We start from the raw sequence: 16,277 nt of genomic DNA, 5'->3' as shown, positions 1-16,277 counted from the left end.
ATGTCCTACTATATCCCAGGATTCATTGCGGGTCATAGAGGAGATTTGTTTCTGATAACGATGGTGGTCGAAGCAGGAGAGGAAAACACTTTCAAATGTAAGTATATGAAAATCTGGTTGTACAAAAGTTCAATTGTTATAGTGGTCGTTTTGTTAAGCTTTGGGCATCTGCATAGACATGTTTCTTTTCTTTAAAATAACCGTAAACCAGTTTGTATGGGGGGTCCCGCGATTTTTCATGTATTGATGCTTACATACAGCTAATTTAGATTTTTTCGAATTGGTGATATGTTGTGGGGAACAAAGACCAAACGACTTAATTTATTAAAACGAGGCGAAAACAATCACCTCTTCACTGGGTGAAGAATTGAGCCGCTACGGTGTGGATGTACAAGAATAAATCAATGTACACATCATATTCATATGAGTACGGTCCTATTAACCTTTATGCTGTACAGCAGCGGTCCCCAACCTTTTTTACGCCACAGACCGGTTTATGTCAGACACGGAGCGGCCTTTAAGGTATCGCGGATAAATACAACCACATAAAATGATCCGACCAAGACAAAAACTGTGGTATTTTGTAAATATAATAATAAACGTGAATGTGCTGTGTAATTGTGTAACTTTATTAGCAGCGTCCTCCTGAAAATGCGCCAATATTGACAGTAACATCCTCCTCTCTGCCGCTTAATGCTTTCTGGTCGCTATGGTAATGTGTAAATATTTCTTTCAAAATAAGACACGAAACTACAACAAGGGAAAGACCCAGGGAAACTGAGTTAACGATAAAACCCCTGAAAACCATAAATTTCACAGCGGAGCCTAAACTCTCGTGGCCCGGTACCAAACGACTCACGGACTGCTGCTGTACAGAACCTGTGATGTCCAGACGGTGTTCCTCTGGTGTTCTGCTGTGAAAACTTTTGGGTTTAGGGATTAACATATTTGCCATGGTTTCCTTTCTTCTCTTATTTGTTGTGTGTGATCAGGACAATTCTGGAGAAGATGGGCCTGCAGGGGAAAGTCACCCCCTTGCAGGCCAGAAGACATGAGATAACTTTAAAGAATGCAAAGTACGTATGTGTGTTATCAAGAAGATAATTCTTAAGAACACAAGTTAATAAATGTGCAATTACTAAGAGTTGTTGTGGTGTTTTTATTTGCCTGCTGTCATTTTTGATTTCCTCTGCCTTTAGGATTGCAAGTATCCAGGCTCAGGAGAGGGGGTCAGTGGGAAGCCCACTGCTGCTACTTGGCCCTGGTTTGCCCTCATGGATGAGGTGATGGGACAGATGCCTTCCATTAAGCCTCTTTTCCTAATTTCCTCTCTCCCTGAGGACACTCCAGGGCCAAGCACAGCAGTGGGTGACCAAAACGACAGCGATGACGAAGGGGCTCAGCCACCTATGACAGGGAGAAAGAGGAAAAGGGATGATGAGCTGCTAGACCTCATCAGAGAGGACATGAGGCAGCAAAGAGAGGCTGAGGAGAGGAGAGCAGGGAGAGGATGGACAGACTGTTTTCACTTCTAGAAAGATGTGTTCCAAAATGAGTTATGTATTGAGAAATTTATTTATTTGAATATATTTGTTACATTGTTACATGTGTTGCATTAGTTTAAAGGTTTTATGTTATTAATAAATTGATTCGAACAAACAGTGATTGTCACTGAACTCAATTTGATTTACAGGCATTTTTAACATGTATGAACATGACACTAACTTTGAACAATATTACATGGATATTTATTTGATAGCAATAAAGTAAATAACAATAACAATTAAACAAGAATATTTCAAATACACAGTATGTAAAGGTGGAAAAACAATATTTTCAGTTGTTCACGCAGGATTAACCTGAGTGACCTGTTCCTGGACCGTTTCTTTAACAACTGTAATAGATTACAGGAAGTCTCTGGCAGTGTTGCTGAATCTGCCCGAGCAAGATCAGACGTGGATGAGCTGCTGCAACTGAGGTTTGTCTTTTCTGGTCGGGGAGTGGAGAATCACACAGGGTGGTCTGCAAAGAGCTTTAGGATGCTTCCTCCCACTGTCCACTGCATCGTCCATCCACAGGGTTTGCAGGGCTGGCTCACTCGTGGCTGCCACACCACTAAGATGTTTTCAGAAATATGCAAGCAGGAGATGGTGGATGCTATTATAATACTTGTAACTCTGTAGCAGACAACAGTTTGATAAAGTGCTATGTAAAAAAAACAAACAAACAAAAGATTAGATTCTATACATTTCAAAGATATTTAGTTTATATATTTTATATGATACAGTACATGTGTAAGAACGACCGATGTTGTGCCAAAAAATGATCGTCTGCCAAAAACTGATTTCCGGTTTTTGCCCTAAACTGATTGCTCGTATTTAACCTGCTATGAATAACTTGTTGGTCTATAATACGTGAAACATATGTCAAATGTTTCCCTCATCAATGATATCAAGTCACTTTGAGCCACCAGCAACATTCCTGTAACAAGGTAGAAGCTGCAATCAGTTTTTGGCAGTGACTTTTATATATCCTTTATTTATCCAGTTCACAAACAATCTTGTTGACATTAGAAATTTATTTTTTAAGAGTAATCTGGCCAAGAGGACAGCAGACAGCGCAACAAATATATCAATTGTACCTAGATTATAACCAGAGTTATAAAGATACTTGAACAACAGGTAATTATTGTATATATAAAACCCCTTTGTAAACCATGTTCAGCGAAGTCTATTTACCAACATACATAAAGATATTACACATATTACACACAGAAACATTGGAAATCAGTTTTGCCAGGCGAACACTTTTTTTGGCACAACGCCGGCAATATTTCAATTATCCGTGTAAATACCTCAGTAATTCCTAAATGCGTGTAGATTAAAGGAAATTATTTTACCTGGATATGATTGTCTCTGATGAGCCTAAGGTACAAAACGTGCGGCCAACGACGATAAGATTTTTCTAGTTCCTCGAGAATTAAAATTGCCCAAACAACGGAGCGACATTTCTGGGTCCATTTTAAAGTTTTCGCGCTGTGGCGCTAGCGACCGGAAAAACACGCAAGTAAGGGCGGAGTTGAAGGCTAGGAGGCTGTCCACAGCCCATCTTTTATGTTTGAATACTCATTGTTTGTTCAATAAAGTTTCAATGGAGAAAAAAAGGGGGCTCACTTCCTGACTACCCGTCTGTCTAAGGACACTACCTTGTGACGTAGGTAGGTAGTGTCCTTATGAGCATCCTTCCCCTGAATTCGGACACAGCCACTGTCTTGATGTGAGCTTCTTCTCAGAGTTTTTTCTTCCAGTTCAGAGCAGAAATGTTTTTGTTAGGAAACTGGCTGTTGTTTTTTCCCCCACAATTTTAATTATAAGCTAGATATATTTCTACTAATGGAATTAGTATGCTAACAGCAACAATGATGAGTCAGTGAGTCAGTTGCGCTTGTGAATCATGATTTATGAGTCAGTAAAGTGATTCTCGAGTATTGAACGATTCGTTCACGAATCGAACATCACTACTAGGTAGCTCTGTTTTGGAAGGTCAGTTAACACTAGCAATGTGTTTTGGAGTTTGTACATGCTTTTTGGAGTTTGTACGTGTTTTGGAGTTTGTACGTGCTTTGTCTCTAGGGGCCACCGTATATATTTGTATGTAAACATATAAATAAAAACCAGCCCACTGAAACCAGCCCACTGAAGGAACAATGGGCTGTGAGGTCAGTTCCTTAATCATAATTAAGGAACTGACCTCAATTAACAGTTCCAGCCCATTGTTCCTTCAGTGGGCTGGTTTCAGTCATTATGCAAATGTACTGTTTATAAGGTTTGGGGAAACCTGCAGTCAGCTGAGACTGAAGAAGTCACTTGGATGAGTGACGAAACGTTTCTCCCACAAAACGCTGCGTCCAGATGAACAGATTCAACTTTTGGAGATTTACTTTCCTGGATGATTGAGAATGCATCAAGACATAACTTTATATTGTTTTGATAATAAATTAATTAAAGCAACAAAACAACCTGAAGAGCGGGTTGGGAGCCGAAAGAGCCGACTCTTTTTAGCGAGCTGAGCCGAAAGAGCCGGTTCTCCAAAAAGAGCCGGAATTCCCATCACCCGTTCATAATGAACCAGAGTGCTATAAACAAATAATAGTGTTCAATTTAAATGTAAAAACTGTGGGAAACTGGTGGGCTAACACTTCTGACATACAAAAATGTTGACTCAATTTAATGTAAGTAAAATGATAAATTACAAATTAAAAAATGCACAAAAAATTCAGTAATGTGTTTGTATAATCCAAATGAGATGTAAATCCACAGGAGGTATCTTTTTCGCATTTGCTTTTTATTTTTAGTTTCTGTGTGGGGAGCTAACATTTTGAACCCTTCCCACAGAGCAAGTCTAGGTTTTTTTTTAACACTAGCAGATATCAGAAATATTTCACTTCTGAAATAAATGTTGGTCTATGAGAATTTCCATTGTAGAAATGTGGTTTCCTTCATTGTTTGTACAAGGAAAGAAATGTGATTGCGCTATCCTCCACATTGTCGTCAAGTTTTTTGCTTATCAAAGTCAAGAGTCTAAGGACCTGAAGGACATTTGTGGTAACTTTAAATTGCCATCTCTGACTTGGTTTAACTTAAATTGTGTGTAGAAATCAAAGGTTGTACAGTTTAACCACCTGTGTGGTTGTTAGATCTGAATATTGTTTTTTAGTCCCCCACACTCACCTTAAAGGAAACCAGACAACATTCATCTTGGTTTCTAATACTTGACATGTCTTTTTTCTTAGCTCCTCAGTCACACAAGTCAATTATCTGGTGGTCTGAAACCTCATTCAGAGAAAGTGACAGTAAGATTAAATCGCAAAAATCTAAATATAACATATTTAACCTCATGAATCATAAAAACTTTCCCTCAACGGAGAATTATTTTTTGAAACAGTTGTAGTTGTGTGCCTAAAAAGTGTTTTTGTACAACGTTACATTACTTGAAACAAAATGAGGCCATATTCAGGAAGGAAGGTCTAAAACTATCGACAGCTTTAGCTAAAAATAGCCTGTGGTGAGTTCTTATGAACTAGATTCATGTCCTGTTGATGCCCAGATGCATATGCATTCTGAGAGAGCAGACTTGTTGGGGTGTGGGAAGCACCGAAGTAGCCAGTCACAGCTTGCATCTTGCAGTTCACATGTGGCTGTGCTTATTTTTTCACAAACACTGATACTGGTACATACCGCAATACTTGAAAATGAAAAAGTACAGGACTCCTGCTGATTCAGTCAAACTATTTTTACACGGCTGCCTGTGCACTGCCAATGTGATAGCTTTTAATGATCACTGCTTCCACACATAAAATCTTAGAAGGTTAGGTCACGATCAGATTGTGCTGTTACAAAATTTGTAGTGTTTCCAATATTTCTGGGCTTTTTATCTTTCATTTTAAAAAAACACACTTTGATGCTAGAATACTTTTGCACCTGCATGCCAGTATTAGACACAGGATTACATGCAGGAAAGATTTTGGGATGTCTCCATGACTCTTGTTTCTGGCTCAGTATGTACTTTGCACCAGCTCTGCCTGCAGTGGTCTCAGTTGTGTTCACAAGTTCAGTTGTGTTCACATAATACACAGCTTTAATTCCCCACAGGGCTGTTTAGAACTTTCTAATGTACGTTATTGCTCATACGATTGAAATAATAGTATTTTCTTTATACCTTTTATATTTAGTAATATGAGGATAATATACTTTTTCATACACTTATACTTAACAATATCAATAATACTGTAAACATACACGGCAGACCCAGTGGCATTTTGATCATCTTTATTTTACCAGTTGCCGTACACACACACAGAGGTACAGCTCTCCCGCTGCCAGCTCAACATAATAGCAACCAAATTCTCCCCCCACCACTCCCCCTGCCAGTGGCAGACGCCCTCAGACATCGGTGCGTTGGTGGTTCTTGGTGTCCGGGGATGGGCGTCCAGGCACACACCGGCTCACTCCTTGGTGGCTGCTTGTCGGGGCCTGGAGCCTGGGGCTCGCTCGGGCCACTTCGGAGGTGGGGTGCCCTCAGCCTCTCGGCCCGGGGCTCGGTCACTCTGGCACAGCTGGCTGCCGGCAGAGCTCACGGGCACGTCACTGCAACCCCCCCTGGCTTCTGCTCCGCGGCTGCTGAGTGACCCCTCATCTGGGACTCTCCTCAGCTCTTTCTGGGATAGTGGCGCGGCTGCCCCTCTGTTGGTCTTCCTTGGTCTCTTGTGTTCTGGGGGCCTCTGGATGTCTGGAGTTTTGATCTCCCCCATACCTGCTTCATGCCCTGGAGGACAGGGCTGTGGCCCCCCACACCCTCTAGCAGATCATTACATGAAGGAACCTTTTAAAAACAAGCGCGCTCATGCTCACAGGTGTACACACGGGTGATCACACACACAAACCACACCCTTTTTGGCTCCTACCTCAAAGCACACTGTGCGCTGTCGATCTTACGTGCTGCACAATAATGTTTAATATTTAGTTTTTACTGTTACATTCCCATAGATCATCGTGATGTTGTTTATTATGTTGCTCTTTTTTTTTCTTCTGCTTGTTTTCTCTTTTTTCTTTCTCAACAGGTGATCCAGGTGATTTATATATGTATTTTTTGTCTGCTTATTTTGTTGGTTTTTGTTTTTTGCCCTTTATCCCCGTCCCTCTTCCCCGCTGGTTTTCTTTCCCTCTTTCTTTCTCCCCTGTCTTTTCCCCAGTCAAGTCTGTCCCGTATTCAGCAAGTGAAAATAAAATAAAATAAACAATAAAAGGTGAATCAAATAGACCATTACGGCAAGGCTGGGATGGTCCATTTGATAAAGTAAATCCGTTGGGCATCTTTCTTCGCCTTTAGACAATAATTCTGATGGCAAAAGAGCCAAACGGGACAGGCACAAAAACAAACAAACAAAAAAAAACCCAACCAAACAAAAAAAAAATAGCAACCAAATAGGACACAAAGACTAACCTTTTAAGCCGGCGAGGCGTGATTGCAGATGCTGCTCAGGTGGGTCAATCGCACCTGCAGCAGCACTGCAAACCACACCCCGCCACAAATACATGGCTGGCTTTTATAAATATCCATAACAACGTGCACCCTGTGATTATTTTTTGTTTTGTATACTAGGAACACTGGTTCATCACTTTATAATACTGCAAATAAACCAAAATCTTTTTCTGGTCTACATTAAAACCATTTTCATAATACTGTATAGGACTTTCTGTTGCTACTAAAACCACTCTGAACTACTGGGGAATTGACACTGGACCTCTGGAGCTGTCCTGACGGCTTCTCGGCCTCAGTCGGGTGGGGGAGGTATGTGGCTGCGTGTGGTCTGTGGTTCAGGTTCCACTGCAGAGGAGGGGTGATGCAGGGACAGTGCCCGGCAGGCTGACAGGGCAGTTGAGCTGAATATATGCTCTTTTTATTTCAGTGATACTGGGAGCTGGGCAGTGAGTGTGTGGCAAGCTACAGATGTGGCAGCTGAAAAGTATGGAGAGAGCCAACAAACATATATAAATAAACATGTTTTGGTAAATGGAATTAATTCATATCACTGACGTCTGATGGAAATTCTCTTCAAGATTATAATCTATACATTATACATTCGTTTTATGTTTACTTTCTATATCATGCAATCACAACTATCTCTAATTGTTCATTATTCTCTTTGTTATTATTATTATTACTATTATTATTATTATTATTATTATTATTTTCTTACTATTAAATCCTCATATATTTAGAAAGTGGATACCATATCCTCATATTTATATTGTAAAAAATAAGAACTAACTCATCTTACAGACAAAAATACTTTAGTTACAACAGAGGTCTTGAAAATATGGAAAGTGTACCAGCGAGTAAAGGCTCTGCACGCGACTTTGAGTCATGAACATTCATCCAAATTATACACTTTGATTAAAAGTAATTTTAAGAGCAATGGAATATAAATCACTATTTCATGTTTTACATGAAACAAGGCCAGCAGAGAAACAAAAAATATAGATCAGATAAAATTTTCTTACCCGTATTTTCATTGCCATGGAAACAAGAAGTAAAGCCTCAGAAATCTGTTGTAATGCATTGCTTCGTGAGAGGAATGCAAAATTTTTCTATTACAGAGAGAAAATCCAGGCTTTGCTGTCAGAATCACACAATTTCAGCTATGCATTGAAAAAAATCTGTCAATAACAGGTCACAGTAACTTGGAAAATATGTAGCACTAATTAAAGAAATCTGATTTGTAGGATGTTAAGCTGCACACAGCATATACTTCTTGCAGTCAGTTTTTATCAAGACAATGAGTATGTGTCTGTTGTGGCCTCTTTTCATGTTTCCCCTCATTATTTCTCACCTTGCAGAAAATTACTCGGAAAGCTGCATCTTCTTCTGCTGTAAGTACTTGCCTTCAATGTCATGTCATAAAACAAACAAACAAACCCCCCCAAAAATATTGTTTGTTCACCTCATCTCATTGATTATGACTATTATTAATTCAGGGTTTATTTATCATTATGACTTCGAGTGTAATGGTTTACTACTACTACTTAGTACTTCCAGCACTCAAATTTTTCTCTGTTCTATAAATTCTAGTTCTTAAGTTTAGCTCCGGTTTATTTTGAAGGTCTTGTTGCCACATTTCTATGTGTTTTGTTTCCACTTCCCTGTTGTGGCAGCTGTTTTCCCATGTGTGTTCACTTTTCCAATTACCCTCCAGTGTATTTAGGTCTTGTGTCTCTTACTGTTAGTTGTCTGGTGGTCTGCTTATGCTCTCTCCCTTAGTCATAGCCACAGTAGTATAGTATCATAGTTTGATATCTTAGTTTGAGTCAAGTCACAGTTCAGTTTTGTTCCTGTAATCATTCAGAAGCTAAATAAACGATTCGCTGTTGGTTCGCACCTCTGCTCCATTTCCCTCTGTGTCTGCGTTTGGTTCCACACCTCACTCTCTCTGCATGATTTGCCTCTGCAAATCGTGACAGGTTTTAAATGACACTGAATTTGGTTTTAGTCTATTTAAGGCACTTTGACCAGAAGATGCACAGTTTAAACAGAAAAATAACTTTAGAATAAAGTGTTATTTTATCAATATCAAAATCAGAACATGCTTCTTTTAGCAGTTGTGAAAGTATTCAAGATTATACACACAATTACCTAATTTTAACTTCACCCTTTTTTTCATATTTAAATTTACAAAACAATCAAATGTAATAATTTGAAGCTAAAAGGTAGATAGAAACTAACATTTCATTTACCAACATATAGCAGTTATATGTTGGTAAATGAAATGTACCAACATATAACAACGTTATTTTAGTAAAAAATTTACTTTTATATTTATGTTAGTAAAAGCACTGTGCTGAATAATGTTGTTTGTTCTATCACCAGCTTTTAGTATAAAAAAGGCTTTCTATAGAAGTACGAGTTCATTATTGGCTTATCTTAATTATACAAGATTAATAAAAAACAACTACAGCTAGAGGGTATTTGACTTTTCTTTTATATACTGATGGAGTTGTTCTAAACATGAACCGTATTTAGCATCATGTGCTTAAAATGACAAATTTGAAATTACAAACAAACTAAAATTGTTTGATGATTAGCGCCTAGATTCACTGTAAATGGTTTGGGAAATTTTACAGGAAGTTTTTTTTTTTTGCGTCAGCCAATCACTATGATGTTGACTTTGTAAACTGTAATCAGCTTGTCACAAAATCTTCCTTTGAGTGAGAAGACATCAGTTGTGCAACAGAAGGCTGAGGTAACACAATGATCGGAAGACTGGTTTCTTTGATTCTTCTAAGTACACTGTGTGAGTTTGCTTCTTCTGCACTGTCAGATGTATAATTGTAAAAAATATAAAACAAAATATATATTAGGCTTTGTAATATTCTACATTCTAACTATTACTGTTTGTCTCTTTTCTTTAGCTGTGACTGAAATGAATGAGGTTCCTCAGCAGATCTCTTTAACTGTGGCGAAACTTGGAGATAATGTGACTCTGACATGTGACCTCTTTGAACGAGGGTTGTTTTACTGGTATAAGCTGAATTATGGATATATGGTTCAAACAGTTGCTAACGGAAATTTTGACAAAATATTATTTCAAATTAACAACTCAAGATTCAGTGCCACAAAAGTGGGTAATGTGCTTTCTCTTACCATAAGAAATGTAAGCAAAGAAGATGAAGCAACATACTTCTGTCAAGCAGGATCATCATTCAGTATGAGATTTAAAAATGGCACAATTTTGGCAGTGAATGGTAAAGTATATATCGATTTGGTTGTCTTTGATAAGGGTGTGTCAAAACCTAAACAACTACAAAGGATACAATTTCATGTCTTTTTCTAATTCCTACAGATCCTAAAACCCAGCATAAATTTTTCACAGTAAAACAAACTCCAGATGTGAATTCAGTCCATCTGGGTGATACAATGACTCTGCAGTGTTCACTCCTCTCTGAGAACAAAAATGACACAGATCAGTGTCCAGATGAAGACAAAGTGTACTGGTTTAAAGGTGCATCAGAATCCCATCCAGGCATCATTTACCACGGCAGTATAAGAAATAAAGAGGACGAGAGATGTGACTACAGTCTGTCCAAAACGATAACAAACTCATCTGATGCTGGGACGTACTACTGTGCGGTGGTCACGTGTGGAGAGATCCTGTTTGGTAAAGGAACAAAAGTGGAGATAGGTATGTTTTTAAAGTATTACTTTAATATTTGCTTATCTGTACTAGTTGTTGCTGCATTAATTCCTGATGATTTGTGCGTGAATAAGCCAGTGATATTCTCAGGCCTTTAATACTTTTATACTTTGACCATTGGCTACCATTGGTATGTAAACTGTTACTGGATGCATAAAAATTAACATCCAAACTAACTTTTATGATAATTTTTTACTGAGATACTGCATACCTTGGAGATTGAGTTAATTTAAACCATCTATATGAAATGTTATTACTGTGAATTCACTGAGTGAGTAATGTACAGTATTATACTATTATATAATCAAAACGTTAATTGTCTGCTGGGATATTTTCTCATTCCAGAGGAGTTCCCTCTCATTGCTCTGCTTGGTGCACTGCTGACCTGCTCTGTGCTTATGAATTTTGCACTGATTCTCACCAGAAAAAAAATCCAACCTCGTAAACACCGCGAAGGTAAATTAATCACATTTATAACATACTGTGTACATATAATTAATATCAATAATTAATATACATATTAACAATTAATAATTATTAATAATCAATATAGTTTCCTTATTTTACTTTTTACTAAATTATAACCTCAGTTTCCTGTTCTTAGCTGACAGGAGTGGTACTCAGTATGGTCGATATTACTTAAAATTGTTGCATTAGCTATTGATTCATGTGCTCACACGTGGCCAGAGGATAATAGTAAAAAAGTCAATTAAATGCAGAACCATTAACATGGTAAAACATTCAAGGCTAATACAAATACCAGGCATTATTTATACAAAAGAATATCTTCAAATATTGTAAAAATGATGCCTTGTTGGTTACCTGGAAGTAATGATGATATCGCCTTTTCCCCTGACTGCCATTTGTACAGCTCAGAGCTTGTCATTTATTTACATTTTCATTTCACAAAACTTGTGAATCGTACCCATATAAACAAAGCTGTCATCCCAGTCTTTTAAAATATTTGGGTTTAATTTATTATTGCCGTGTTTTTTTTTGTTCGTTCTTTTACACTGGTGAATATTTGCTAACTTTGGTTAGGAAAAGTATTAGATTGTCAGTACATTCCAAAATTCGAATCTTCACTAACTGAGATTTTCAGATTGACCCTTTCATCAATTATTGTATTTTACTATATAAACAGACTTGACAAATAGATTTTCGGATAAATGATTATTTATTATCTTAAAGCGATCTGTCATTTTTAACAAAATTAATAAACATTTTTTAGCATTTCCATCACAGTTAGTAGAGAAATTAATATACAGAAATAAACAAAAACAAAACCTGGCAGAGGCAAAATACTCACCAATTGTACATGAAGTGATACATTTCAGTTGCTTCTGAGGCATGCAAAGGGTCAGGATTATTTGCTAAGTACACGGATCTATCTATCGTTCGTAGCACATAATTATATCCCTACTTTACTACAGCTCAAATTGCTACTTAATAGATGAAGTGACAAATGCAGATAGTGAAGCAGAAGTGATTTCAAACTGGTTCCAGTAGACAGATTTTAATCTAATAGATCCAGATTTCTGGATGCGATATTCTCATCATGTATATAGCACAACGAACTAAAGCTACTGCGAGAGCAAATGGAGGCCTTATAAAGTATTTCTATAATCTCAAATGATTGGTTCTTGATTCTGACCAGACAAGCACTTAAAATAAATAATCTTTCACTGTTAATATCTTCTTTTTATAAACAGGAAAAGTAGAAGTCTTTACTGATGTTAAACAGGAAATATCATCTGGGGATCAAATGAGTAACGAGGTACACACACACGCACACACACACACACACACACACACACACACACACACACACACACACACACACACACACACACACACACACACACACACACACACACACATTATATTTATAGCTATCTAGCTATTATAAAATACATGACTAGACTTTCATCATAATATTGATATTCTGCACTATTGATGACAAAGTGACTTCTTATTTTTAAGGTTGAAACACACAAAACAAGTAAGCTAAACATTTTGTATAGGAAACAGGAAGCATTTTGATGTTGTGAACTACAATAAAGTACAGACAGCAAGGATCAAAAAACTACATTTGCCCTGAAACCTAGAGGTCAAATGTAATCAGTAATCAGTAGTAATCAGTCACATCTGACATCCTCCTAGAAGTCCTTTATTGTAAATGATGACATGTTTGATTAGGTCACACTTTAGTGTAATATGTGTACTTTGGATATGTGTTTTCATGATGGTAATTTGTGACTCACTTTGAAACACTTGCAGTTGCCATTACGCTGAAACGTGAAGTCATCTTATGTTAGACTGCCATCTGAGGACAAACAAACAAACAATGGCTATGCGATGTTCTCTCTTTGTGTGTTTATGTGCTGTATGTGTATTTATTATTTTCAATTTTTTATATTTTTGTTAATAATTCACAGGAAGGTGAAGAAGCAGGACTAAACTATGTGGCTCTGGATTTCCCCTCAAGAAAATCTTCAAGATGGAAGAGTAAGAAGGAGTCACCAGAGAGCACCATATACTCTGGCATTAGAGAGAGCCAGTAAAAGGCAGATTTAAGGTTGATGCAGATGCCATTCCTCTGGGTAGATGAAAAAGGAAATTACAATGACAAAGACAGATTCTTTTGTAAGACGGATTCTTTTAACCACCTTTATGAAGACATTCTGTCAGGATTCATGATTAGACAGGTAAAATATGGCACAACCATTAAGATACTTAAAGACAAATGGATTTGTAAATGAACTGGAAGCCAGTGAAGGGAAGCTAAAACTGGAGTAAAATGCTCTTGCTTGCTCGCACCAGATAAACATTGTATATAAAAGCACATATTCATGTTTCAAGGTTTTGTTTGGCCTGAATAGTTACACAGTTGCCTCAGTTGGAAAAAGCAGGGTTAGGACTTAAACAAATGGAGTGCTTATGAGGATGAGGATATCATGGTCCAAAGTATCAAAAGAAGCTGTTAAGTCTAAAAGCAGTCACAGAATCAACTGCTAAAAATATGTCATTACAAACCACAGAAGAATGGACTCTGTACTGTTGTGAGTTTTGAATAACATGAGTATACAAACATGGCAGTTTGTCTTGAAACAACAACTGTTTTCACCTTTCTTTTCAAAATAGTATTTAGAATTTTTTCTTAAAATAGATTTTCGACTTTAATCTCAAAATTTCACATTTATTCTTAAAATGGGGTTTTTATTCAAAAAGTAATGCATTACTCTGTTTAGTTCTTAAAAGTAATCCAGATATTACTTAATTATGCCCCAGAGAAAGTGATTTGGTACACTCCATAACGTGAGCTGAACTACATTGTCACACGAATACCATTTAACTACGTAAACTCTAGGCTACCGAGCCACACACTGACACAAATCTATGTCTGTATGTCCATCATGAGAACATGAATACTGTTTGATCTCTCTTTTAGTGTTTGAGCATAAACACAAAGCCGACAATACAATGTTTTTTTTTATTTCTTGTGGATAAATGAAGAAACCTGGGTTATCCACATACCAGAAAAAACAAACGCACAAACAAAAAAAACCCCACACATCAGAAAAACTTTACAAAACCTGGAGAACAACAAAACCACTTTTAAAAGACAGTACTGTAAACAAAACTAAGCTGCCATGATAGAGGCATTGTGGCTTGTGTTGTTGTGCAACGAGTGACGTCTATTGACAACCACATATCAGTCTTCAGAGGAAAACACAACCTCAGGAGGATGAAGTGTTGCGCACATCTTATACATACATATTTCAGTATCAACATTATGCTCCACATGCTGTAGTGACCTTCAGTGTCTTTTAATGAACTGCAATCCTGATATTTGTTTCCTAAATTTAAAATAAACATCGTTGAGGAAAATTCTCCATCTATTGAATTAATGGGCATAGAGGTGCCTCACTGTGTACCTTTTCTTGTCATTTTCTCTACATTTCAATTTCTTGGCTCAAAGATTCTTAATATGAGCTGTTTTTTTCTCAATGTCTAGCTAATTGATGCATTACCTAAGTGTTTGAACTCCCCCTAGTGTTTCAAAACAGAATCTTGCACAGGACCCCTAAAAAGCTAGAAGCAGCCCTGCCTGGACGAGCCTTATTGTGAGTCATAGATAACTGTGGGTGAGCTAGACTCAGTGGTGATACGGTTATAATCACATTAAGTAAAATAGAGCTTTAGTCTTTTTTTTCACACTCTATGTGAATATCTCCTAGAAACAAAAAGTTAAACCTGCAGTAAGTGATTCTTTATTTAGGTTTTGCTCACTAAAATACCTCAATCATGTATGTTTTCCCCTGTTACGGCCCTGGGCCTTGGAGAGAGTGAGACTACCCTTTTGTGTTCATGCAAATCCAAGTGTGCTATGACTGGTGGGGGATTGGCTGCTGGGAGTCCTGTGCCAGCCTTCTTTTATGCAGATCACAGTGTGCCAGACCTCGTGGACGATTGGCTGCCTGGAGATCCCATGACCACTCCAAGACCAATTGACTGGCTGATTGTCTGCACCTGGGAGTATAAAAGGCTGAAGATCCTTCACACTAGGGGGAACTGTTGCTCTGAAGTGAACATGCAGTGTCCTCCTCGTCTGCTTTGCATGTGAAGCGCGTTTGTTAAAACCTGTTCGCTGTGTTGCTCTCTGTTTAAACCTGATATACAGCTGAACTTACTTTCATTAGAGTTTTGTGATGCTGGCTTGCCTTAGTTACCCTTAGCTTTTATTTTGTGTGCCGCCAGCTTGCATTAGTTAACCCTTAGCTTTTACGCCTGACTGTTTTCTTCTTTATGTAATAATTGTTTGCCCAGTGGTCTGTTGAACAGCCCTGTCGGTTTTCTGTTTAAAGTTTGAAATTAAAACCTTTCTTTACTCAGTTTTGTGTTGGGGGCTTGTGTATGTTACTCCTCCCCTGACGCCTAGCAGAGGGGGTCGTAACATCCCCCACCTGAAGCATCACATGGACATATGGCCTCCTGGAAGAGTAGATGAGCAGAAATATCACCTTAACCCAATATTCATTCTTAACTTAAGGCTAGAATACAGAATACAGTTTTGCTTACTGCAGCTGCTGCATGCACTTTTCATGATTTGGAGAAGCAAAGCATGAAATGGACACTGTGGACCAGTGTGTCTGTTACACATTTTGCCGTGATGCTAGGTTGAAAGTAAACATAAGTATAAACACTAGTTCCACCAAACATAGCGCTGTTACTTCAGAAAGGGCACACCCAATTTTTATTGTAAGAACAACAGAAGCTAAATAAAGGAGAAAAAAAGGGCATTTCACATAGCAGAGAACTCAACAATACACAATATACTTGCAAGGTAAGTATTCCAGACTCAAGCTCAGTAGCATTATCTTGCTAATATACCACAGTAGTTTTACCTTTCGGAGCCCTCCATATCGGTTTCCTGTGTACAACCTGTATTGGGCAGTCCACTGTTTCTTTGAAATTATGGACTCATGCACCAGTGTGAAATGAGTGGTACTGCACATTTGAACCT

General features: G+C 37.9%; 1 protein-coding gene across 1 annotated transcript; it reads left to right on the top strand.

Moving 5' to 3' along the window:
- The first annotated feature begins 1,274 nt into the window (after positions 1 to 1,274).
- LOC134633961 (uncharacterized) lies at positions 1,275 to 15,377 on the top strand. Its single transcript, XM_063483047.2, has 5 exons — positions 1,275 to 1,521; positions 9,918 to 10,301; positions 10,400 to 10,738; positions 11,096 to 11,206; positions 15,196 to 15,377. The coding sequence occupies exons 1-5, from the start codon at positions 1,275 to 1,277 to the stop codon at positions 15,375 to 15,377; spliced, it is 1,263 nt and encodes a 420-aa protein (XP_063339117.2).
- Positions 15,378 to 16,277: the final 900 nt, after the last annotated feature.

Source organism: Pelmatolapia mariae, linkage group LG2 (assembly GCF_036321145.2).
Source record: "Pelmatolapia mariae isolate MD_Pm_ZW linkage group LG2, Pm_UMD_F_2, whole genome shotgun sequence".
Classification (NCBI taxonomy): Eukaryota; Metazoa; Chordata; class Actinopteri; order Cichliformes; family Cichlidae; genus Pelmatolapia; species Pelmatolapia mariae.
The sequence above is the reverse complement of the archived record's forward strand: the minus strand, read 5'-3'. Positions and strand labels throughout refer to the sequence as shown.